The sequence below is a fragment of the Piliocolobus tephrosceles genome, chromosome 16, assembly GCF_002776525.5.
Source record: "Piliocolobus tephrosceles isolate RC106 chromosome 16, ASM277652v3, whole genome shotgun sequence".
Classification (NCBI taxonomy): Eukaryota; Metazoa; Chordata; class Mammalia; order Primates; family Cercopithecidae; genus Piliocolobus; species Piliocolobus tephrosceles.
In genome coordinates, this window is record NC_045449.1 from 30,225,389 (window position 1) to 30,246,990 (window position 21,602).

Genomic DNA, 21,602 nt, shown 5'->3' on the forward strand with positions numbered 1-21,602 from the left:
TATAAACAGGGCTAATAACTGTACCTAACCCTATAGGGTTTTAAGGATGAAAAAGAATGATGAATGTAAGGGGCTGAGCCAATCCCTGTCACATAGTGAGTGCTCAATTAATGTTAACTATTATTATGACCACATATATTGTCAATACATGTTTACATAAAGGGACAAGCTTGGGAAAGTTGGAATACCTCACCTTATAAGAGCTGGTGTACTAGTGGAAAAACCACAAAATACCTCATTGTCCTTATTTCAAAGACCTGAGGCATTTGGAATTGCCATTGAATCCCATTCCAGGGGAAAGGGTGGTGTTAAAGAAATCCACTGGGGATAAGGTGGAGGGTAGGCCAGGGAGGAAGGGCCAACCAAGGTCTGAGGAAACAGGGTGACACTGTGGCAGGCAGTAAGATAAACTTGGGGACTCAGGGGTGGGGACGTAGTGACTATTGTCTCCCCTCCCCCTCCAGAGTGGATAAGTCACTGATTAGTTTAATTGCTCTGCCTACCCATGCCCCCTTCTCAGAAAGCTTTTGTTTTCAGCCCTGTCATCCAAATCTAGGATGGATATCGGGTGTTTGCAAGCCCTGAAGCCCTGTGTGCTCAATGCTCATGGGGAAGGAGAGTTCCCCAGGAGGAAATCAAACCAAGTCAGCTTTATAGTTGCATTGAGAACTTTAATGGAAAGCCGATTTTTCATGTTTGTCGGTAAGCTCCTGTAAGGGGTTGAGATGGAAGCTTAGGAGCTCAGTGTTCTTCCCCTCCTTGCCTCTAGAGGCACGCTGACTTCCTTCCTGATCACAGAGCCCTGGCAAAGCCAAGGGGCTTCAGAGCTCAGAAACTAGAGACTTCCTTTTGACAAAGCAGCGCCTCAGAAGCTCTTCTAGGCTTTAGATGGGGAGGCTTCTTTTTTTGTTGTTGTTGTGACGGAGTCTCACTCTGTCACCCAGGCTGGAGTGAAGTGGCACAATCTCAGCTCACTGCAGCCTCCACCTCCTGGGTTCATACGATTTTTCTGCCTTAGCCTCCTGAGTAGCTGGGATTATAGGCATGCACCACCACGCCAAGCTAATTTTTGTATTTTCCGTAGAGATGGGGTTTCATCATGTTAGTCAGGCTGGTCTCAAACTCCTGACCTCAAGTGATCCACCCGCCTTGGCCTCCCAAAGTGTTGGGATTACAGGCGTGCACCACCACGTCCAGCCTGGGGAAGGTTTTTATAACTGCTGCTGTGTGGTAGAATCTGGGCCCTTCAAGGAGGGGGTGGGGTAGGATAGTGAGGGGAAGCCTCCCAAGCTAGGACAAGAGCAAGCAGAAACAGGCGAATTTGTGTAAGTTCAGGTTCAAGGGCTCTCCATCCTAGCTCATCTCCAAAGAGTTGATGTACTCCCGAACCCATTTCTTCTCTGGGTTGGCACACACTTGGCGGTTCTTTCGGGTAACAAAGCTGTGGGAGAGGAGAAGAGGGAGGATGAGACCTTGCCAGTACTGGGACAGCCAGTTTGGGGGATGAAGTGGATTAAGGTATAAAGGGAAATGATAATGGTATTGGGGTAGGGCATATTTGGAGCTCCATAAGATTTTATTTGTGGCTTTTAAGGAGAGGACATTTCCTCTTCTGTTGGATCAAAGGGCTCCAAGCCAGAAACAAATCTGTGTGCATTTTAACCACCTTCACACAAATATATGTAGCCTGAAAAGCTAAGAGGATATGGAGCCTTGAAACCCCGGGCTGAGCCTGACAATCACTAGCCTTTTCTCAGCACTTCCTCTGTTCCAGGCCCTGTGCTGGGTGCTTAAGATGCAGAGAGAATAAGGTGTCCCTCAAAACTGAGTCATGGCTGAATAAGTGGGAGATGAGAAGGTCTTTTTTTGTTTGTTTTGTTTTTTTGAGATGGAGTCTTGCTCTCTTGCCCAGGCTGGAGTGCAGTGGCACAATCTCGGCTCACTGCAACCTTCGCCTCCCGGGTTCAAGCGATTCTCCTGCCTCAACCTCCCAAGTAACTGGGACTACTGGCGCCCACCACCATGCCCAGCTAATTTTTGTATTTTTAGTAGAGATGGGGTTTTACCATGTTGACCAGGATGGTCTCAAATTCCTAACCTCAGGTGATACACCCACCTTGGCCTCCCAAAGTTTTGGGATTACAGGTGTGAGCCACCGTGCCCGGCCTTTTTTTTTTTTTTTTTGAGACGGAGTCTCTGTCATCCAGGCTGGAGTGCAGTGGCGCAATCTTGGCTCACTGCAATCTCCGCCTCCCGGGTTCACGTCATTCTCCTGCCTCAGCCTCCTGAGTTGGGACTACAGGCGCCCGCCACTACGCCTGGGCTAATTTTTTGTATTTTTAGTAGAGACGGGGTTTCACCATGTTAGCCAGGATGGTCTTGATCTCCTGACCTCGTGATCCACCTGCCTTGGCCTCCCAAAGTGCTGGGATTACAGGCATGAGCCACCGCCCCTGGCCGAGAAGTTCTTGAAAGAACATCTGATTTGGCTTTAAACAACGCAGTGCCTGGCACACTCAACAAATTAATACATCTGTGCATGGGTGGGTGAATGAAAGAAGGGCATGACCTTGAGTCTTCATTTCACCATTTATTAGTTTGATCATTTTGGGCAAATCACTTAAAGCCTCTGAGTCTATTTGCTCAGCTCTGAAATGTAGATAGAAATAATTCTTTGCACAATTACTGTGAAGCTCAAAGGATAATATGTATGAGTAAGTTTGGAAAAATACCATTCATGTGTTGTTACTAGAATGCTCTGCAACTTCTGCTTTAGGGTGGATGAGAGCAACATGAGACTAAAAGTCCTGGTACTAGACATTGTGGCTCAGGGGAGTTGAGGGCCATGAGATAATGGCAATGTCAAAGCACTTCCACCAAGTAACCAGCGAAAATGTGGAGGCCTATGAAAATCAGAGGCCTTATCTCTATAGGCATTGATGATAAAGCTGAAAATGTAAAAGTTGGGGGTCATGAGGGTCAGTCCAGCTGCCTGCCTCACCTGTCTGCTGGGAGACTGATTCTACCTATGGGAGACCTTGGGCCTTGCTAGCAGTGCTGCCAATTAACACGCTACTTTAGGGTCAGTCCTGCCTAGTTACCCTTTCCCATTTTGGCTTTTCCTTTAGGATTTTTTCCTGCACATCATTATTATTATTATTATTTGAAATTTGAACATTGATTTTACTTAAGTTCAAATACTGGATATATTATTTTAGAGGTTCTCATAGGAAGAAATTCAACTATTTACTGTGCAGCCATCCAGAAGTTTGTTTGTTTGTTTGTTTGTTTATATTTTTGAGACAGGATCTCACTGTCACCCAGGCTGGAGTGTAGTGACATAAACACAACTCACTGCAGCCTCAACCTCCTGGGCTCAAGTGATTCTCTCACCTTAGCCTCCTGAGTAGCTGGGACCACAGGTGTACACCATCACACGTGGTTAATTTTTTAAAAATTATTTTTGTAGAGACAAGTTCTCACCATGTTGCCCAGGCTGGTCTCAAATTCCTGGGCTCAAGCCATCCTCCTACCTCAATCTCCCAAAACGTTGGTATTACAGGGGTAAGCCACCATGCCAGGCCAGAAGTTTATTTTATTTTTTATTTTTGAAATGGAGTTTTGCTCTTATTGCCCAGGCTGGAGTGCAGTGGCACAATCTCAGCTCGCTGCAACCTTCGCCTCCCAGGTTCAAGCGATTCTCCTGCCTCAGCCTCCTGAGTAGCTGGGATTAAAGGTGCGCACCACCATGCCCAGCTGATGTTTTTGTATTTTTAGTAGAGACAGGGTTTCATCCTGTTGACCAGGCTGGTCTTGAACTCCTGACCTCAGGTGACCACCCACGTCAGCCTCCCAAAGTACAGGGATCACAGGCGTGAGCCACTGTGCCCATCTAGAAGTTTATTTTTTAACTCTTATTGACCCACACAGTATGCCACATGATTACATGGCATAACAAAGGAATTATATATCTCAAACAACACAGAAATTCCACCCTTGCTTTTGTGATTGCTATCACATTAAAAAAAATAGAAATGTATTCCCTAGATGGAAATATTATTCCCAAATATGTTCTGTTGTGCTGTGTACCCACCTTATTTAAATATTTCATCACTTATTCATTCTTTGGTTTAATATTTTCATTCTTTCTATATGCATGTATCAGTGTATCTGTCAAAGTCACTAAGCTCTTGTGGTTCTCCTGATTCTGTGCCTAAGAGCATGAAATTTTTTTTTTTTTAATCGTGGTAAAATATTCATAACGTAAAATTTACCATCTTAAACATTTTTGGATGTGTCCTGCACATTCTTGAGCCTAAATGTTTTCAGACAAAGTGAAGCCTTAGATTGTCTGGTGAGAATGAGGATTTCTTGGTTTCTCTTTGGGTTTCCCTTTTCCCAGCCTCATTCAGAGCCACTTGACCATCTCTTTTTCTCCCACCCTGGTGTGCAGAGATAAGAAAGGGAGCAGAAGCAGTATTCTGGCCTCTCATACTTCCTAGAGTTTGTGTTCTTATTTAGGGTGGTGTGAGAGTTTCAGACCCAGACCTTGCCCTTGTTCAGCCAGGAGTCATACAGGAAGTCCTGCCAGACTTGCTATCACTCTCTCTTTGGCATCCTTGACCTGTGACTAGGAAATTAAAAAGCCAGGAAATCAATACCTGAGGTGAGGGTAGCTCAGGTCTCCATTTCCTGCCCCCAACCTCCCCACAGATTGTGACACCGAAGAACAGCCCCTCCTTGCCAAGTCTTACCTTGTTACCTCCATTTTTAGCACCCTCTGCTTGCCTGACTTCCTCCTCCTGCCTGCCCCCTTAAGAGTGGATGTTCTCAAAGCTGCTGCCCTTTTCTTTGTGTTTTTTCCTAAGTCTCTGGCCCTGGGCCTGGCACACAGTTGATGCTTAATGGATGTTTGTTGAATGAGTAAGTGAATGAATGAATTGCATTCATTCCTTAAGTTTCACCTGTTACTTTAGTGCATGCAATAATGCATTTAGATGATGATGATAATAATAAGCTAATATTTATGCACCTACTGTGTGCCAGAGCATATTCTAAGCATTTTCATCTTACTGTGACCCAGTGGGGGAAGTACTTCTATTACCCTATTTTGTAGAGGAGGAAATTGGGGTTCCGAGAGGTTAATTGAAAGGCCTACACTCAGCAAGTGTCATAGCTGGAGTCCTAACAAAGCAAACTAGCTCTAGAGCCAATACTCACCAAGGCAGGCTGCATTGCCTTTTTAAAGTTGGGATACCCCTTTTTCCTACAAAAGAATGTCACATTTTCAGCCCTAACACCATTTCCACAGCTACCAACCCTTCATTTCACCGTCACCACTGGATATATCCACAGGGTTATCTTGCTGGCACCTTAGCTCTTTCCTCTTTAAACAGCTCTTCCACAAGGCTTAAGATGGTTCTACATTTCTCCAGCCAGAGGTGGAAACCTCAGTGTCATCCTCCACCCCCATCTTTCTCCCTTGATCTTGACCTCAAATCACCTGCTAGGGCTTGCAAATTCCACCTTTGAAGGGTTCAAAGGTGTCTGTCTTTGAAACCTCCTGTTTCTCCTTTCCTTCAGGCACTGTTCAGGTTCCAATGCTACTCACATGGAAAACAACAGTAGCCGCTAAACTGGACTCCTGTTTTCTCAGCTTTCCCTGTTCTAGCTCATTTTACACTTGACAGCTCTAGCACTTTTGCTGCATTTTCCTGACATTCTGTGCTTTCCTACATGGAGACTCTACATTAACCAAAGTAGAATCCTGGGGGACAGTCCCTCTTCCTGATATAACCCATTCCCTGGGCTTTTCTCTGCCGGGCCAAATCTCTCCTCAGCACTATTTGCAGCAAACCTGTAAATCCCTGAAGCTGAATGTGTTTCCTCTCTCTTTCCCTTGTCATGTTTTTTTGCTGGATACTCTAGTCATTGCTGTGTCTGTCTTGCCCCTCTTATTAGACTATGAGCCCCATAAGGTTGGGCTGGGACAGTGGCTTTAGTAATCTGTGCCCATAGTATGTGCTCAGGGAAGGATTTTCTTCTTTTGAAAAATATTTGTTTTCAGAAATAAAATTAGTAGTTGTTAAATATTACCACTATACTTCAAAAGATTCATCAGACCCAGAGTCTGTCTTTGAATACCTGTAACTTTGCCAGTGTCATAAAAATTTTTGCATTAAAAAACTTCACCCTGGCTGGGCACGGTGGTTCACTCCTGTAATCCTAGCACTTTGGGAGGCCGGGCTGGACAGATCACTTGAGCTCAGAAGTTCAAGACCAGCCTGGCCAACGTGGTGAAACCCCATCTCCACAAAAATTACAAAAATTAGCTGGGCGTGGTGATGCGTGCCTGTAATCCCAGCTACTTGGGAGGCTGAGGCAGGAGAATTGCTTGAACCCAGGAGGCAGAGGATGCAGTGAGCTGAGATCACACCATTGCACTCCCCCCTGGGCAACAGAGTGAGTGAGACTCTGTCTCAAAACAAAAACAAAAACAAAAACTTCACTTTTATATAGGAAACTTCAGGATTGCACCATTTTCATTTTTGAAGTCTCTACCATACATTTCTTAAGCAATTGTCACTAATGACTTTACTATAGCAGAAAGAGGAGGCTCTAGAGATGGGCTTCATCCCTCATTTACTGTGCAGCCTTGGCTAAGTCAATAAACCTCTCTGAATCTTAGTTTTAATACCTGAAACATGGAGAGAATTATGCATACTCGTCAGAGCTAAGTGTAATTTAAAGATCATGCACATAAGCCATTTGACACATAGTAGGCATTTCCTATATAGTAGGGTTTATTATATGTTTCCAAATATACTAGCTTGCATATTTAAAGGTGAATCTTATTTCCTTATTTCTTCTTTGATGGATGGCCTTTTTTTTTTTTAATTTGACTGCAATTATAGATCCCTGACCTCTGACCTCTCCTCCCTAGTTCCTCTGAGGTTTGGGTGGATTTGATTGGGTGTGAAATATGGGGGACTGTAGGGTTCTTCACTAAGGGGGATGACTGACTTGATCTTCCCCACACAGGAGCATTCCAGACCATGTTGAAGTAGAGGCCACACTAGTAAAGATTGGAGTCCTAGGCCGGGCACAGTGGCTCACACCTGTAATCTTAGCACTTTGGGAGGCCAAGGTGGGTGGATCACGAGGGCAGGAAATCGAGGCCATCCTGGCTAACACGATGAAACCCCGTCTCTACTAAAAATACAAAAAATTAGCCGGGCATGGTGGTGGGCACCTGTAGTCCCAGCTACTTGGGAGGCTGAGGCAGGAGAATGGCGTGAACCCAGGAAGTGGAGCTTGCAGTGAGCCGAGATCGCGCCACTGCACTCCAGCCTGGGCGACAGAGTCAGACTCCGTCTCAAAAAAAAAAAAAAAAAAAAAGATTGGAGTCCTAGGAACACAGTCCATCAGAGTGGGCAGGATTCTCTAAGGACAGCTTGTCTAGTCTTTTTTCATGACAGCAGGGGACTCTGAGGCTAGAAATGGAGGAGCTGTGGCTGCTTGCAGCTGGAGGATGCGTGGGAGTGGGTAGGGCATCCTCTCAGAGGACTCCTGGGGGAACAGGCTCTGGGAGGGCTCCATGGGGCTGAGACTCACACGACTGCTGGGTTGGAGCACTTGCCACTGGTGTAGAAATACTCCTTGATGTGGGCACGGGGCAGTGGGCGGGCAATGTAGGCAAAGCAGCAGGGTGTGGTGTCTGAGGCATCTGGAAGAGGAAAGGAAGGAGGGAGACCCTTTTATTCATTGCTACTGCACACTGGACATTGTGCTGGACACTTTGTACGATTTATTTAGAAAGAACTGTTATCTTCCTTGACAGAAACTGAGGCTCAGAGAGGTAAAGTCACTTGGCCATGGATACACAGTGGCAGAGTGGGGATTCCAACCCCTCATCTAATCCTTGAGCCAAGCTTGTATCCACTCCTCTACACCATAACCCTCTGCCCTTGGCTCTCAGGGCCTCCTTCTGGCTTGTCCTGGGTCCTCTGGCCTCATTCTTGCCCTTCCAGAATCCTCAGTGGATTCAGAACTTGGTTTCTTTGAGACCTAGGGCAGGTTGTGGGGAGGCTTCCAAAGCTCAGGCTCCATGACTCAGCCAGGATCTTAAGAGGGGCCTGGAGATGCATACTGTATCTTGAGAGCTCCTGTTGAGCTTCAGTGAGAAGGGCTCTCAACAGAGAACTTCTTGTTGGTCAGTTAATTCAAGATCACGCTGGGAAGCATCAGTTGCCACTTCCCAGCAGAGGAGTAGTTTTTATCTTCCCAGCGAGATGGAACCAGGTTTGAATATCAGTCTCCCCATTTCCTAGCTCTGTGCCTGCCCATGGACAAGTTACTTAACCTCTCTGTTTTCTCATCTGTAAGTCAAGGACAGCTACTCAAAGAAGAGTTGTAGGTATTAAATAAGATGTACAAAAATTGGCAAGGCGCGGTGGCTCACGCCTGTATTCCCAGCACTTTGGGAGGCCGAGGAGAGCGGATCACGAGGTCAGGAGATCGAGACCATCCTGGCTAACATGGTGAAGCCCCGTTTCCACTAAAAAATACAAAACATTAGTCAGGCATGGTGGTGGGCACCTGTAGTCCCAGCTACTCTGGAGGCTGAGGCAGGAGAATGGCGTGAACCCGGGAGGCAGAGCTTGCAGTGAGCCGAGATCGTGCCACTGCACTCCAGCCTGGGCGACAGAGCGAAGACTCCATCTCAAAAAAAAAAAAAAAGAAAAAGATAAAAGATGTAAAAAGATCAGCACAATGCCTGATCCACAGTAGCCATTTAATTAGCTTTTATTATCTTCTCTTTGTTTTTGTTTTTTAAATGTATTCACTCTAATAAAGCCACATACCCTCTCATAAGCCAATTTTTTACATTTATGAAATGAGAGAGAATATGGCTATCTCAGGGTCTCAGGAAGTTTTAGGTTAGTTAAATTTCTTAGAAACCCTGCTGCTGACAGGCATGAGTCAGTCGTGTTTCAAAGTCAGTGTGAGCTACTCATGACTACTAATCTCCCCAACATGAGTCCACATTCAGTGAACTCCTGTAGGCCTTGGGGGTGTAGACCTTGAAGACAGGAAAACTGATTAGGAGATCCCTGCCATGAAGCAGCATAGAGACCCCTCAAGGACAACAGGACATCTGGGTAAGACAATCCACAAGAATGTAAATAATGGGGTTCAGACAGTATTCATGCTACAGTTGAAAAGAGGGCAAGGTCTGGGACAGTCATTGGGATGGGGTGGGCATTCTAGGCAGAGGATCCGACTCCACAGGCTGTGGTGGTCAAGACCAGGACTTACATGGGGAGGCAGATGCAGGAGCGCAGAGGGCTGTAGCAACGAGGATGACAGTGAGGGCAGCCACGGAGACCTTCATGGTACCTGTGGGAGAGGCTGTGGGAGGTCCACGTGCTGTCACAGGATCCTCTGCAGGAATCCTCTGCAGCTCAGGCTGGCTCTTTATAGGGCCAGTTGAGGGGTACCCCCTAAGGGGAGTTTCCAAAATAGCAACCAAGCATTGGCCGGTATCATAAGTGAAACTGCACGAAACGGAAAAGAAAACTGAAATAGCCTCCGGAAATTCGAGTCTCTGTCTCCCCCTCACTGCCCTCTCATCTAGAGTGAGCTCATCAGTTTCCCCTTTGACCAAGCACCAATGGTGGAAACATTTCTCTGCTGACATCCTCAGTTTTACCTTTCAGGGAAGGGGTCCTCCTCAGAGAGCAGTAAGCTGCTTCCTTGGGGACAACAAGGAGAGGCAGTTAGAATAGGATCATAAGTACTAAGTCTTTATTACTCACTGAGTCACTGAGTCTTCAAAGTTCCTGCTTATTCATTACAGATCTTATCTCGTTTTCCTCATCCATGGAAGGATGTTATTTATAAGGTGTTTTATTGAGGAGGGTGCTCTGGATATAGAGTCCCCAAAGGAGGTGAGCACACTCACACTGTACATTGAGGCAGTTGATCTGAGCTGGGCATTGGGGACCTTTTCACCAGATATGAGTCGGAATGAGTCCTCTTGTGGGAATGTCTTGCTTTCATCCTGGCCATAGGGTCTCTCCCATTTACTTGCTAAGTGACCTTTGGGAAAAGTGCTTAATGTCTTTGAGTTCTATTTCCTTGTTTATAAAGTAGAATAATTGATTAGAGACTTGTTGAGAAGCAGAGAGAGAGAGAGAGAGAAAGATCTCTTACAGCATACTCTACCATTATTGGCTACCATTTACTGAGGGCTTATCTGTGACAGCCACTATTCTCCCGGCTTAGCATGTGTCAACTCATTTACTATTATTATCCCCATTTTATGAATGAGGAAACTCAATATAATACTGGGATCCCATCTCACTGAAGGCCTTCTTGGGCACAAAAGTTACAGAATATAAAAGCTTCAAAGGACTTTAGGGATCCATTTTTTTCCATGTTCTTCAGTTGCACAAGAGGAAATCAAGGCCCAGTGAGCAGGAGTGACTTGCTAAGAACACACAGCAAATGAATGACAGAGATCATTCATCAGAATGATCAGAACCCAGTTGCCCTCGCTCCCACTTCGGTGCTCCATCCATTAAGTACTGCCCAACATTAAAGGGTTTGTGGTTAGGAGTATCCTCAAAACTGAACCCATGTGGAACTTCTGGATTAGAGCCGGGGTCCTTATTCCATTCCAAAGAACTGGATACAGTAAGTCTTTATCAATTCCTATTTTAGTAGTTAACAATTAGCAACAATTTGATCTGGGCTAGGCTGAAATTGGCATCTGAATTATAATTATAATTATAATTATAATTATTATTATTTTTGAGATGGCGTCTTGCTCTGTCACCCAGGCTGGAGTGCTGTGGCGTGATCTCGGCTCACTGCAAGCTCTGCCTCCTGGGTTCATGCCATTCTTCTGCCTCAGCCTCCTGAGTAGCTGGGACTACAGGCGCCCGCCACCATGCCCGGCTAATTTTTTTGTATTTTTAGTAGAGACAGAGTTTCACCGTGTTAGCCAGGATAGTCTCCATCTCCTGCCCTCGTGATCCACCCGCCTTGGCCTCCCAAAGTGCTGGGATTACAGCCGTGAGCCACCGTGCCTGGCCGGCATCCGAATTATTTAAAAGTGTTTATTGAGAATGACAAAAGCAAAATAAACAAAATGTAACCCTCTACTGAGATCATTTTCTGTTAGCTACTCTCACACTTGTAACATGGTGGTTGAGGGTGACTAAATCACCCAGAATGGGAAGACTTAGTCACATTTCTTCCTCACGATGACCTTGAGGCAGAGTGGTTATTATTCTCATTTGACCAAAGAGGAAACTAAGCTTCAGAACAGACAACATCTTCAAGCTCAGGCAGCTGATAAGTGGGATTTGAAGGCAGGTGTTTCTGATGACCATGTCCCAGCTCTGACCAGTGAATCACATCAATAAGGCAGTTAACAGTTATCAAGGCCTTTCTAGGTTTCAGCTGCTATTCCAAGCTTTTTTTTTTTTTTTTTTTTTTGAGACAGAGTCTTACTCTGTTGATCAGGCTGAAGTGCGGTGGTGCGATCTCGGCTCGCTGCACCCTCAGCCTCCCAAATTCAAGCAATTCTCCTGCCTCTTGAGTAGCTGGGATTACAGGCATCGCCACCATGCCTGGCTAATTTCTGTATCTTTAGTAGAGACAGGGTTTCACCACGTTGGCCAGGCTGGTCTCGAACTCCTGACCTCAGGTGATCCACCCACCTTGGCTTTCCAAAGTGCTGGGATTACAGACGCGAGCCACCGCGCCAGGCCTTGTTCCAAGCTCTTTACAACAATCCTCTCATACCTTCCTTACAGCTCAATCAATTAACAATGGAAACATAATTCTGGAAAGTATGGCCATCTCATTTAAAGAAACAAATTGCAAGCACTTTAGAAACATTCATCCAGCCACATAAAAATGTTCTACCAATTGTTTCCTTCACAAAGCGGTGTTAGGTCTAAGGTAAGTTGCCAAATATGTGAGAGGTTCTGGAAAAGGCAGGGGGTTAAGAGCACGGACTTGGCAGTTTCTCCTGTTCATTGGCCAGGTGGCCTCAGGTAAGTTATTAATAATCTCTCTGGTCTCAGTTTCCTTACCTATAAATCAGTGATAATAATAACAGTCCCTCACACAACTGTTAAGACAATTAAGTCCCTATAAATGTTCTCATGCTTGCAAAGCTGTTAGTGCAACGTCTGACACATGTTGTTAAGTACTTAATAACACTGGCTGTTATTATCATGCTATCATTAAGAGTAAGATGTCAGTGCCTTTAAGGATATTCTGTAATTTATGCTTTTCAGCAGTCTAAACTAAACCCCCAGTCAATATTACAAAAAATCTTTATTTATTTATTACAAAAAGTCTTTTTTTGTTTTTTTCCCGAGACAGAGTCTCGCTCTGTCGCCCAGGCTGGAGTGCAGTGGCACGATCTCGGCTCACTGCAAGCTCCACCTCTCGGGTTCACGCCATTCTCCTGCCTCAGCCTCCCAAGTAGCTGGGACTACAGGCGCCCGCCACCACACCTGGCTAATATTTTGTATTTTTAGTAGAGACAGGGTTTCACTGTGTTAGCCAGGATGGTCTTGATCTCCTGACCTCGTGATCCGCCCACCTCAGCCTCCCAAAGTGCTGGGATTACAGGCGTGAACCACCGCACCCGGCCTTTTTTTTTTTTTTTTAAGATGGATTCTCTCACTTTCACCCAGACTGGAGTGCAGTGGTGCGATCTTGGCTCACTGCAAGCTCCACCTCCCGGGTTCATGCCATTCTCCTGCCTCAGCCTCCCGAGTAGTTGGGACTACAGGTGCCTGCCACCACACCCAGCTAATTTTTTGTATTTTTAGTAGAGACAGGGTTTCACTGTGTCAGCCAGGATGGTCTCGATCTCCTGACCTGGTGATCCACCTGCCTTGGACTCCCAAAGTGCTGGGATTACAGGTATGAGCCACCGCGCTTGGCCACAAAAAGTCTTTTTTAAAACAGATGGGTCCGTTGAGGCTTAGAGAGGTTAAGTGACTAGCTTATAGTCACAGCCTACAGTAGTAGAGTTCGACATTGAACCCATGTCTGGGTTCATGGACTTTCTACCGCACTTCATTGTTTCTAGAGAAAATCATAAAACGATTGCCAAGGCTCAGTTTTCTCCTGTGAGCTCAATTTCTGTTTTCTTTCCTTGATTTCAGTTTCCCTCTTTAAGGAAGAAAAGAAGGTGTTTTCCTGAATACCAGATATGCTGAGTTGGGACATGAGCTAAGGACAGAGGTGAGGAAACCCGCAGACAACACTGACATGCTCCTCATCTTTAAATCCCAGCAAACCTTTCCACTGTGTGTGTGTGTATGTATATCTGTGTGTAAGTGGTGGTGGGACGGGGTGGGTGGGTAGGATGGTGGGATGTTGGGATTACGGAGTGGGAATAGGCAGTGGGAATGTCAAGAGTACTGTTGTTGTTGTTGTTGTTGTTTTTTTTTTTTTTTTTTTTTGAGGCGGAGTCTTGCTCTGTCGCCCGGGAGTGGAGTGCAGTGGCCGGATCTCAGCTCACTGCAAGCTCCGCCTCCCGGGTTTACCCATTCTCCTGCCTCAGCCTCCCGAGTAGCTGAGACTACAGGCGCCCGCCACCTCGCCCGGCTAGTTTTTGTATTTTTAGTAGAGACGGGGTTTCACCGTGTTAGCTAGGATGGTCTCGATCTCCTGACCTCGTGATCTGCCCGTCTTGGCCTCCCAAAGTGCTGGGATTACAGGCTTGAGCCACCGCGCCCGGCCCGTTGTTGTTGTTGTTTGAGACAGGATCTCACTCTGTTCCCCAGGCTGGAATGCAGTTGCTGATCACCTGCAGGCTTGAACTCCAGGGTTCAAGAGATCCTCCTACTTCAGCCTGCTGAGCAGCTGGGACTACAGGTGTGCACCACCATGCTGGGCTAATTTGAGACGGAGTCTGGCTTTGTTGCCCAGGCTGGAGTGCAGTGGCATGATCTTGGCTCACTGCAAGCTCCGCCTCCTGGGTTCACGCCATTCTCCTGCCTCAGCCTCCCAAGTAGCTGGGACTACAGGCACCCGCCACCATGCCTGGCTACTTTTTTGTATTTTTAGTAGAGACAGGGTTTTACGTGTTAGCCTGGATGGTCTCAATCTCCTGCCCTCATGATCCACCCGCTTCAGCCTCCCAGAGTGCTGGGATTACAGGTGTGAGCCACCATACCCGGCCTTTTTTTTTTTTGAGACAGAGTATTGCTCTGTCACCCAGGCTGGAGTGCAGTGACATGATCTTGGCTCACTGCAAGCTCCGCCTCCCTGATTCACACCATTCTCCTGTCTCAGCTTCCCAAGTAGCTGGGACTACAGGCGCCCACCACAATGCCTGGCTAATTTTTTGTATTTGTGGTAGAGATGGGGTTTTACCATGTTAGCCAGGTTGGTCTTGATATCCTGACCTTGTGATCCGCCCGTCTTGACCTCTCAAAGTGCTGGGATTATAGGCATGAGCCACTGCACCATACTGGGCTAATTTGTAAATTTTTTTATAGATGGGATCTTGCCATGTTGCCCAGGCTGGTCTCGAAGTCCTGGCTTCAAGCAATCCTCCCACCTTGGCCTCCCAAAGTGCTGGGGTTGTAGGTATGAACCACCACACCCAGCCGTGGGAGTATTTTTCTTCCCTTTCAGTGATTCCAATAGATTGTGAGGAGCACAGGAGGGAGGAGAATCTAATTTTTATTTCATTTCTACCATTCATTTTCTCCTATGCAAAATCAAGGTTTGGGCTTGATGGGCTATCTTCAATTTTTTCTCTGGTGCTAATGTACCGATTCCATGTATAAGCAAATTAGAGAGCCCACGTAAACAGTATGGTGCCTGGTACAGGGTGGGTGTTCAATGAATGGCAACTGTCATTATTATTCACCCAGCACATTATATTCCTGAAAACCAGGAACTCCTTCCTGTCTGACCCACAGTAGGGGTGGAGAGGATCAAGGGCAGTAATGATCACGGATGTGCTTAGGAGACGTAAGGTGAGGTATACCAGTACACCATCATGGAGCAGTCGCTGCTCTCCCTGTGCCTTCAGTGTGCTTGGTCTGTACCCCTCAGTCATTCCTTACCCACTCTACAGATTTTACTGAGAATTGCTGTGAGCTGGGCACCCTAGGCACTGCAGGCACCATGGCTAGTAAGACAGGCAAAGACCTGCCATCTGGAGCTTGTTTGGGTGTAGGGTAGGGGGACGGGGAGAAGGGAGATAAACAGTAAACAAGTAAATTTACACTCTTTTATTGTGAATCATCTTTTCACTGGTCTTGTCTTAACTCCATGAAAACAGTGACAGTGTCCTGTGTGTTTTCTATTTATTTGTATTCTCCACCTGCTTTCCAATATCTTAGACATGCTGTTAAATCACTGCTGATTAAGTCATACTAACTTCTTGTAGCATCTTGATTAAATGGGCTCTCTAGAGTCAGACTGCTAGGTTCAAAATCCAGCTTTATGACTTATTATTTATGTATTTATTTTTAATAATAACTGTATTTTTAATAAATATATTTACAACATGCCATTTTGATATACATATACATAGTGAAATGATTATTGCAGTTAAACAAATTAATGTATCCATCTCTTCATACAGTTACCGCTATTTTTGCGTGTGTGGTGAGAGCACCTGAAATCTCTTCTTTTAGAGAATTTCCAGTATTCGGCCGGGTGCGGTGGCTCATGCCTGTAATTCCAGCACTTTGGGAGGCCGAGGCGGGTGGATTACCTGAGGTCAGGAGTTTGAGACCAGCCTGGTCAATATGGTGAAACCCGGTCTCTACAAAAAATACAAAAATTATCCAGCCAGGGTGGCACACGCCTGTAATCCCAGCTACTCAGGAGGCTGAGGCAGGAGAATTGCTTGAGCCAGGGAGATGCAGGTTGCAGTGAGCTGAGATTGTGCCACTGCACTCCAGCCTGGCTGACAGGGAAAGACTCTGTCTCCAAAAAAAAAAAAAAAGAAAATTTCCAGTATTCAATACAATATTATTAACTATACAGTAGTCCTCCCTTATCTATATTTTGGTTATTCTGGTTTTGCTTACTGCGGTTTCAGTTACTCTTGGTCAACCATGGTCAGAAAATATTAAATGGAAAATTCCAGATATAAACATTTATATAACTTTTATTACAGTATATTGTTATAATTGTTCTATTTTGTTATTATTGTTGTTAATCTCTTACTGTGCCTAATTTATAAAGTTTATCATAGGTAGTATAGGAAAAAACACATAATGTAATAGTATATAACAGGCACTATCCATGGTTGCAGGCATCCATTGGGGGTCTTGGAACATCCACCACAGATAAGGGGCACTGCTGCAGTCCTCATGCTGCACATTCGATTCTACATAACCACAACTTTGTGCCCTTTGAGCAGAATCTCCCAATTTCTCTTACAGCCCCACCACTGGTAGCCGAAGTTCTACTCTTTGCTTCCATGTATTTGACTTTTTTTGATTCCACATGTAAGTGAGATCGTGTAGTATTTTCCTTTCTGTGTCTGCCTTGCTATTATTAATGATGACTTTGAACAAGTTGCTTACTTTCTCTGGGCCTAAATTTCTTCATCTGTAAAGTAAGATATTGAACCTAACCTGTTTGGGGCAATGGAGCCATTTAAGAATCTGATGAGGGCTGGGCACGGTGGCTTATGCCTGTAATCCCAGTACTTCGGGAGGGGGAGGCGGGTGGACTGCTTGAGCTCAGGAGTTCAAGACCAGCCTGGGCAACATGGCGAACCCCATCTCTACTAAAAATACAAAAATTAGCTGGGCATGGTGGCACGCCTGTAGTCCCAGCTACTCATTGAGGAGGCAGGAGGATCGCTTGAGCCCAGGAGGCAAAGGTTGCAGTGAGCCAAGATCGAGCCACTGCACTCCAGCCTGGGTGACAGAGTGAGACCCTGTCTCAAAAAAAAAAAAAAAGAAAAGAAAGGGCCGGCGGTGGCTCACGCCTGCAATCCCAGCACTTTGGGAGGCCGAGGCAGGCAGATCACCTGAGGACAGGAGTTCAAGACCAGTCTGGCCAATGTGGTGAAACCACATCTTTACTAAAAATGCAAAAATTAGCTGGGGATGGTGGCAGGCGCCTGTAATCCCAGCTACTTGGGAGGCTGAGGTAGGATAATTGCTTGAACTCGGGGACGGAGGTTGCAGTGAGCTGAGATCGTGCCACTGCAGTCTAGCCTGGATGACAGAGCAAGACTGTCTCAAAAAAAAAAAAAAAAAAAAGCCCAGTGCCGTGGCTCACATCTGTAATCCCAGCACTTTGGGAGGCCAAGGCAGGAGGATCACTTGAGGTCAGGAGTTTTAGACCAGCCTGGCCAACATGGTGAAACCCTGTCTCTACTGAAAGTACAAAAAAGTTAACCAGGCGTGGTGGCACATGCCTGTAGTCCCAGCTATTTGTGAGGCTGAGGTAGGAGAATGGCTTTAACCTGGGAGGCGGAGGTTGCAGTGAGCAGAGGTTGCGCCATTGCACTCTAGCCTGGGCCACAGAGTGACACTCTGTCTTAAAAAAAAAAAAAAAAAAAAGGAACCTGATGAGGATGTGGGGGTGATCTGGTTGCAACATCTGTCACCCTATTGATCACCAGGGTTGGTTCTGTTACCGACCATAGTTTCTTGGGTTCTCAATGCAGTAGAAATTGACATGAGGCCAGCAGAGTTTTCCCAGACAAGAAAGACTTCACTGGAGCTTTTGCCTGGACATAAGGGACACAGCACAAGAGAGAATTCCCTGACTGACTCTGTGCAAATAGCTGGTAAGGGATTTTAATTAGGCAAAGCGCGAGAATTGACATCAAGGGTAGGGTACGCAGGCTGGGCTGGGCAAAGCATGTGAGTGGTAGGGTATGCAGGTTAGCATTATCTGGTTGTAATGGTTATCTTGAGGAATTGGCTAACTGGTGGTCTGGCTGGGGCAACAAGTCTGTAAATCAGTTGTTCAGCATTCCTTCCTGAGGTGGAATACTCCACAACCTTGGTTTGATACTTGGATTTCCTAAGGCCAGTTCCTGGAATTTGTGAAGTAAAAGACATGGTTAAACATGGTGTCAGTGAGGTAGTGGTGTGTGGTTTGTGGCCAGTGGGAATGCATGAAAGAAAGCTCTAGTGCTGGTGAGCTGCAGCCAAGTCCCACTCCTAGTTGGTCTCAATTTGGCTGATCTAGCTGGCTAGGCCCGTGTCCCCTTCTCTCTTTACCATTCCATGTGTGTCCCTCCTGAGGCTACGCACTTGGTTTAATCACCCAATGGGTTCTTCTTGCCCGCTGCCCAGATAGAGCAAGTTTATCAAGACACAGGAATTGCAATAGAGAAAGAGTTTGATACAAATAGAGCCAGCTAAACAGGAGACAAGGGTTTTATTATGACTCAGATCAGCCCCCCTGAAGATTTGGAGGCTCGGGTTTTTTAAAGGTAGTTTGGCGGGCAGGGGGCGAGAGAAGCGGGATTGCTGATTGGTTGGGTCGGGGATGAAATTATAAGGAGCTGAAGCTGTCCTCTTGCACTGAGTCGGTTCCTGGGTGGGGGTCAGAAGACCAGATGAGCCAGTTTACTGGTCTGGGTGGTGCCAGCTGATCCATCAGAAGGCAGGGTCTGAAAAATACCTCAAACACCAATCTTAGGCTTTACAATAATAATATTCTCTACAGGAGCAACTGGGGAGGTTAGTGATCTCAAGGCCTCTGGCTGCATGACTTCGGAGCTGTAATTTCTCATCTTGTGGCCAATGCGTTAGTTTTACAAAGGCTTTCTGGTCCCCAAGCAAGGAGTGGGTTTGTCTCAGGGAGGGGCTGTTATCATCTTTGTTTCAAAGTTAAACTGTAAACTAAATTTCTCCCAAAGTTAATGCTCCCTATGCCCAGGAATGAACAAGGGCAGCTGGAAGGTTAGAAGCAAGATGGAATCAATTAGGTCAAATTCTTTCACTGTCATAATTTTCTCACTGCTATAATTTCTGCAAAGGCAGTTTCAGAAGAGGACAACCTTCCCAAATAGGGGAAGGGTATACGAGTAGCTGCGCTCCCCTGCTAGAACCTCCAAACAAGCTCTCAAGGTCCATTTGTAGGAGAATGTAGGATAGTCAAACTTCCAAGACTCCAGACACATCCAAATGAGGTGTTGCATGTGGCAGTGTGCCTTTCTTAAAAAAAAAAAAAAAAAAAAAAAACTCATGAAAGTTGTGAACACTTCCACCAATCTGTAGAGACCTGCACAGACATCGACACATGCAATTTTGCATGTAAAGAGTTCATAGACCCTGCAGGCTCACTGATGGGCCTCTTGATCCACAGGGCTTGTTCCTATCAGCTTTCATGCCTCTGGCACCCCTTTTCCTAGCGTAATCCTCTAAAGCCATGCCCATATCCCCTCCAGCCTAGTGTAACCCTTCTCCTCCCCTCCCTTCCCTTCCTGGCACAGTCTGTTTTTTCTCTCCCATCATTCACTCTCTTCCAAAGCTAAGCTGGCTGCTAGCCAAGTCTCACATTGTGATGTTAGGAAACCAAATGCAGGCAGAGAAAATGAAACCTTTCTTCATCTGGATTCCAAAGCTTTTATCTGACATGGAGTTCCCCTCCTGACCTCGGACTGTTGGCAGCAGCTCTGGCTGTTCTGCTGCTCTTAAAAACATGCCTAAAGCAGGGAAATTCCCCTCATCCTCTAGAAATCTGGGACCCCAAGAGAAGCCTGAGGCAAAGTCATTTCCTCCTGATGGATCTTAATTTTTCCCATCTGCAAATTGGAGAGTTACTTCCTGGTTGTTTCTCTCCTTCTTTGCCCCTGTTTACAAGTCTAAATATTCCCCACCTGAGACTGGAAGCTATCTCACTCTTTGTTTCTGAAGGACCCTGCATGGGATAGGTGCTCCATTGGCGCTGGGTGGAGGATCTGCCAGAGGCAATAGGGTGCAAGCCAAGACCTTGTAGTAGGCTCAGGGGACTTCCCAGGAGGAGGCAGAATTTGAACCCAAGACTACAACATCCTGGCCTTGATTTTTGGTCCAGCTCTGGTTTGTTCTTTCTGTGTTATTCTGTTCTGCTCCTCTCCTCTCCTCCCCCCCCCCCCCCCCCCCACTTCTGTCCCCTTACACTGTGCACTTTAATGCACATTGCACTGTGTCAGGGTACTAACTTTGACAACTGCTCTCGTAATTCCAACCACATTCAGGCTGAGGGTTGCAGCTTGGCTCCCCTCACTCTTCTCACCTTCACCACACAGGACATTGGCTGTGCACAGCCACTTGTTTATTGCAGCTGGAGACCACACACAGTGTGTTTGTTGATCAGAGCAGGGCTCACCTGCCTCTGGTTACTGGAGGAGCCTGTCACAAGATATCTTGGGGGTGGGGTGGCCGCAGGAACAAGGCCCATGGAGAAGCATCAGTTCTTCCAAAATGGCTGGGTGCCAGATGACTTCAGACTGTCCTCCTGACACCTTGGGGTCTGTTTTTGTTGTTGTTTTCCTCTGCATGTTGGTGGCCGGTGGCTTCCCCTCTCTTGGTGTATACCGCCTCATGAAGTACTCTTCAAGAACTCTTATTGCTGGAGCACTGCTGTCCCCTGCAAACCCCACCCCTGCCCTCGGCCCCACTGCCTCCAGCCCCCAGGAGAGAGCCTGGTAAAGCAGGACAAACTTGGGGTTGAAATCAGACAGCGCATATTTTCTGCATGTCGTTTTTTGTTTGATTTTTCTTTAGAGGTGTTGCCCAGGCTGGAATGCAGTAGCTGATCTTTGCTTACTGTAACCTCAAACTCTTGTGCTCAAGCAATCATTCTACCTCGGCCTCCTGAGTAGCTGGGACTACAGGTGCATGCCACCATGCCTAGCTATTTTTTTAAAAAAATGTTTTCTATTGAATGTGGCTTTTGTGGCAGAATTTTTTTTTTTCCCCTAAAGAGGGGATCTCACTGTGTTGCCTAGGTGGGTCTCAAACTCCTAGCCTCAAGTGATCCAGTCACCTTGGCCTCCCAAAGTCCTGGGATTACAGGTGTGAGCACCGCATCCAACCCTCTCTGTATGTCTTTTTTTTTTTTTTTTTTGAGATGGAGTCTCACTCTGTTGCCCAGGCTGGAGTACAGTGGCACAGTCTTGGCTCACTGCAACCTCCGCCTCCCAGGTTCAAGTGATTTCTGGCTAATTTTTGTATTTTTAGTAGAGACAGCATTTCACCTTGTTGGCCAGGCTGGTCTGAAACTCCTGAACTCAAGTGATCTTCCCGCCTTGGCCTCCCAAAGTGCTAGGATTACAGGAGTGAGCCACCATTCCTGGCACTTTTCCATATGTTTTTGAACAAATTATTAACTATTTTTCACCTTGGTTTCCTTTCTGGAAATGAGGCTGAGGATACCTAACTCCTAGGATATTTCAAAGGATTAAATGAAGCAATCAATAAATTGCCCAACACCATTTCTGGCACAAAGTAGATACTTGGAAAACAGTTCCTTCCCTTTCTTTCCCCAATTGTCAAGGTGCCAGCATTTCTTCCCTCAGTGGCTTCCCCTCCCAGTAGAGAGGTTCATCTCACCTGAGAGTTAGGAGACATGGCGGTGGGGAA

At 46.3% G+C, this 21,602-nt stretch overlaps 1 protein-coding gene across 1 annotated transcript; it reads right to left on the minus strand.

Annotated features, from left to right (window-relative positions):
• Positions 1 to 650: 650 nt before the first annotated feature.
• On the minus strand, positions 651 to 9,557 carry CCL5 (C-C motif chemokine ligand 5). Its single transcript, XM_023190816.3, has 3 exons — positions 9,319 to 9,557; positions 7,615 to 7,726; positions 651 to 1,441 (listed from the first exon to the last, which is right to left on the minus strand). The coding sequence occupies exons 1-3, from the start codon at positions 9,392 to 9,394 to the stop codon at positions 1,354 to 1,356; spliced, it is 276 nt and encodes a 91-aa protein (XP_023046584.1). The 5' UTR covers positions 9,395 to 9,557; the 3' UTR covers positions 651 to 1,353.
• Positions 9,558 to 21,602: the final 12,045 nt, after the last annotated feature.

What these genes read in the sequence shown, in the direction of transcription:
- CCL5 (XM_023190816.3), bottom strand. Translation starts at nt 9,394, where the DNA reads ATGAAGGTCTCCGTGGCTGCCCTCACTGTCATCCTCGTTGCTACAGCC. An exon ending in TCCTGCATCTGCCTCCCCAT is followed by an intron (nt 7,727 to 9,318) that starts GTAAGTCCTGGT and finishes TTCCTCTTCCAG; the next exon opens with ATGCCTCAGACACCACACCC. An exon ending in TGCTCCAACCCAGCAGTCGT is followed by an intron (nt 1,442 to 7,614) that starts GTGAGTCTCAGC and finishes CCTCTCCCACAG; the next exon opens with CTTTGTTACCCGAAAGAACC.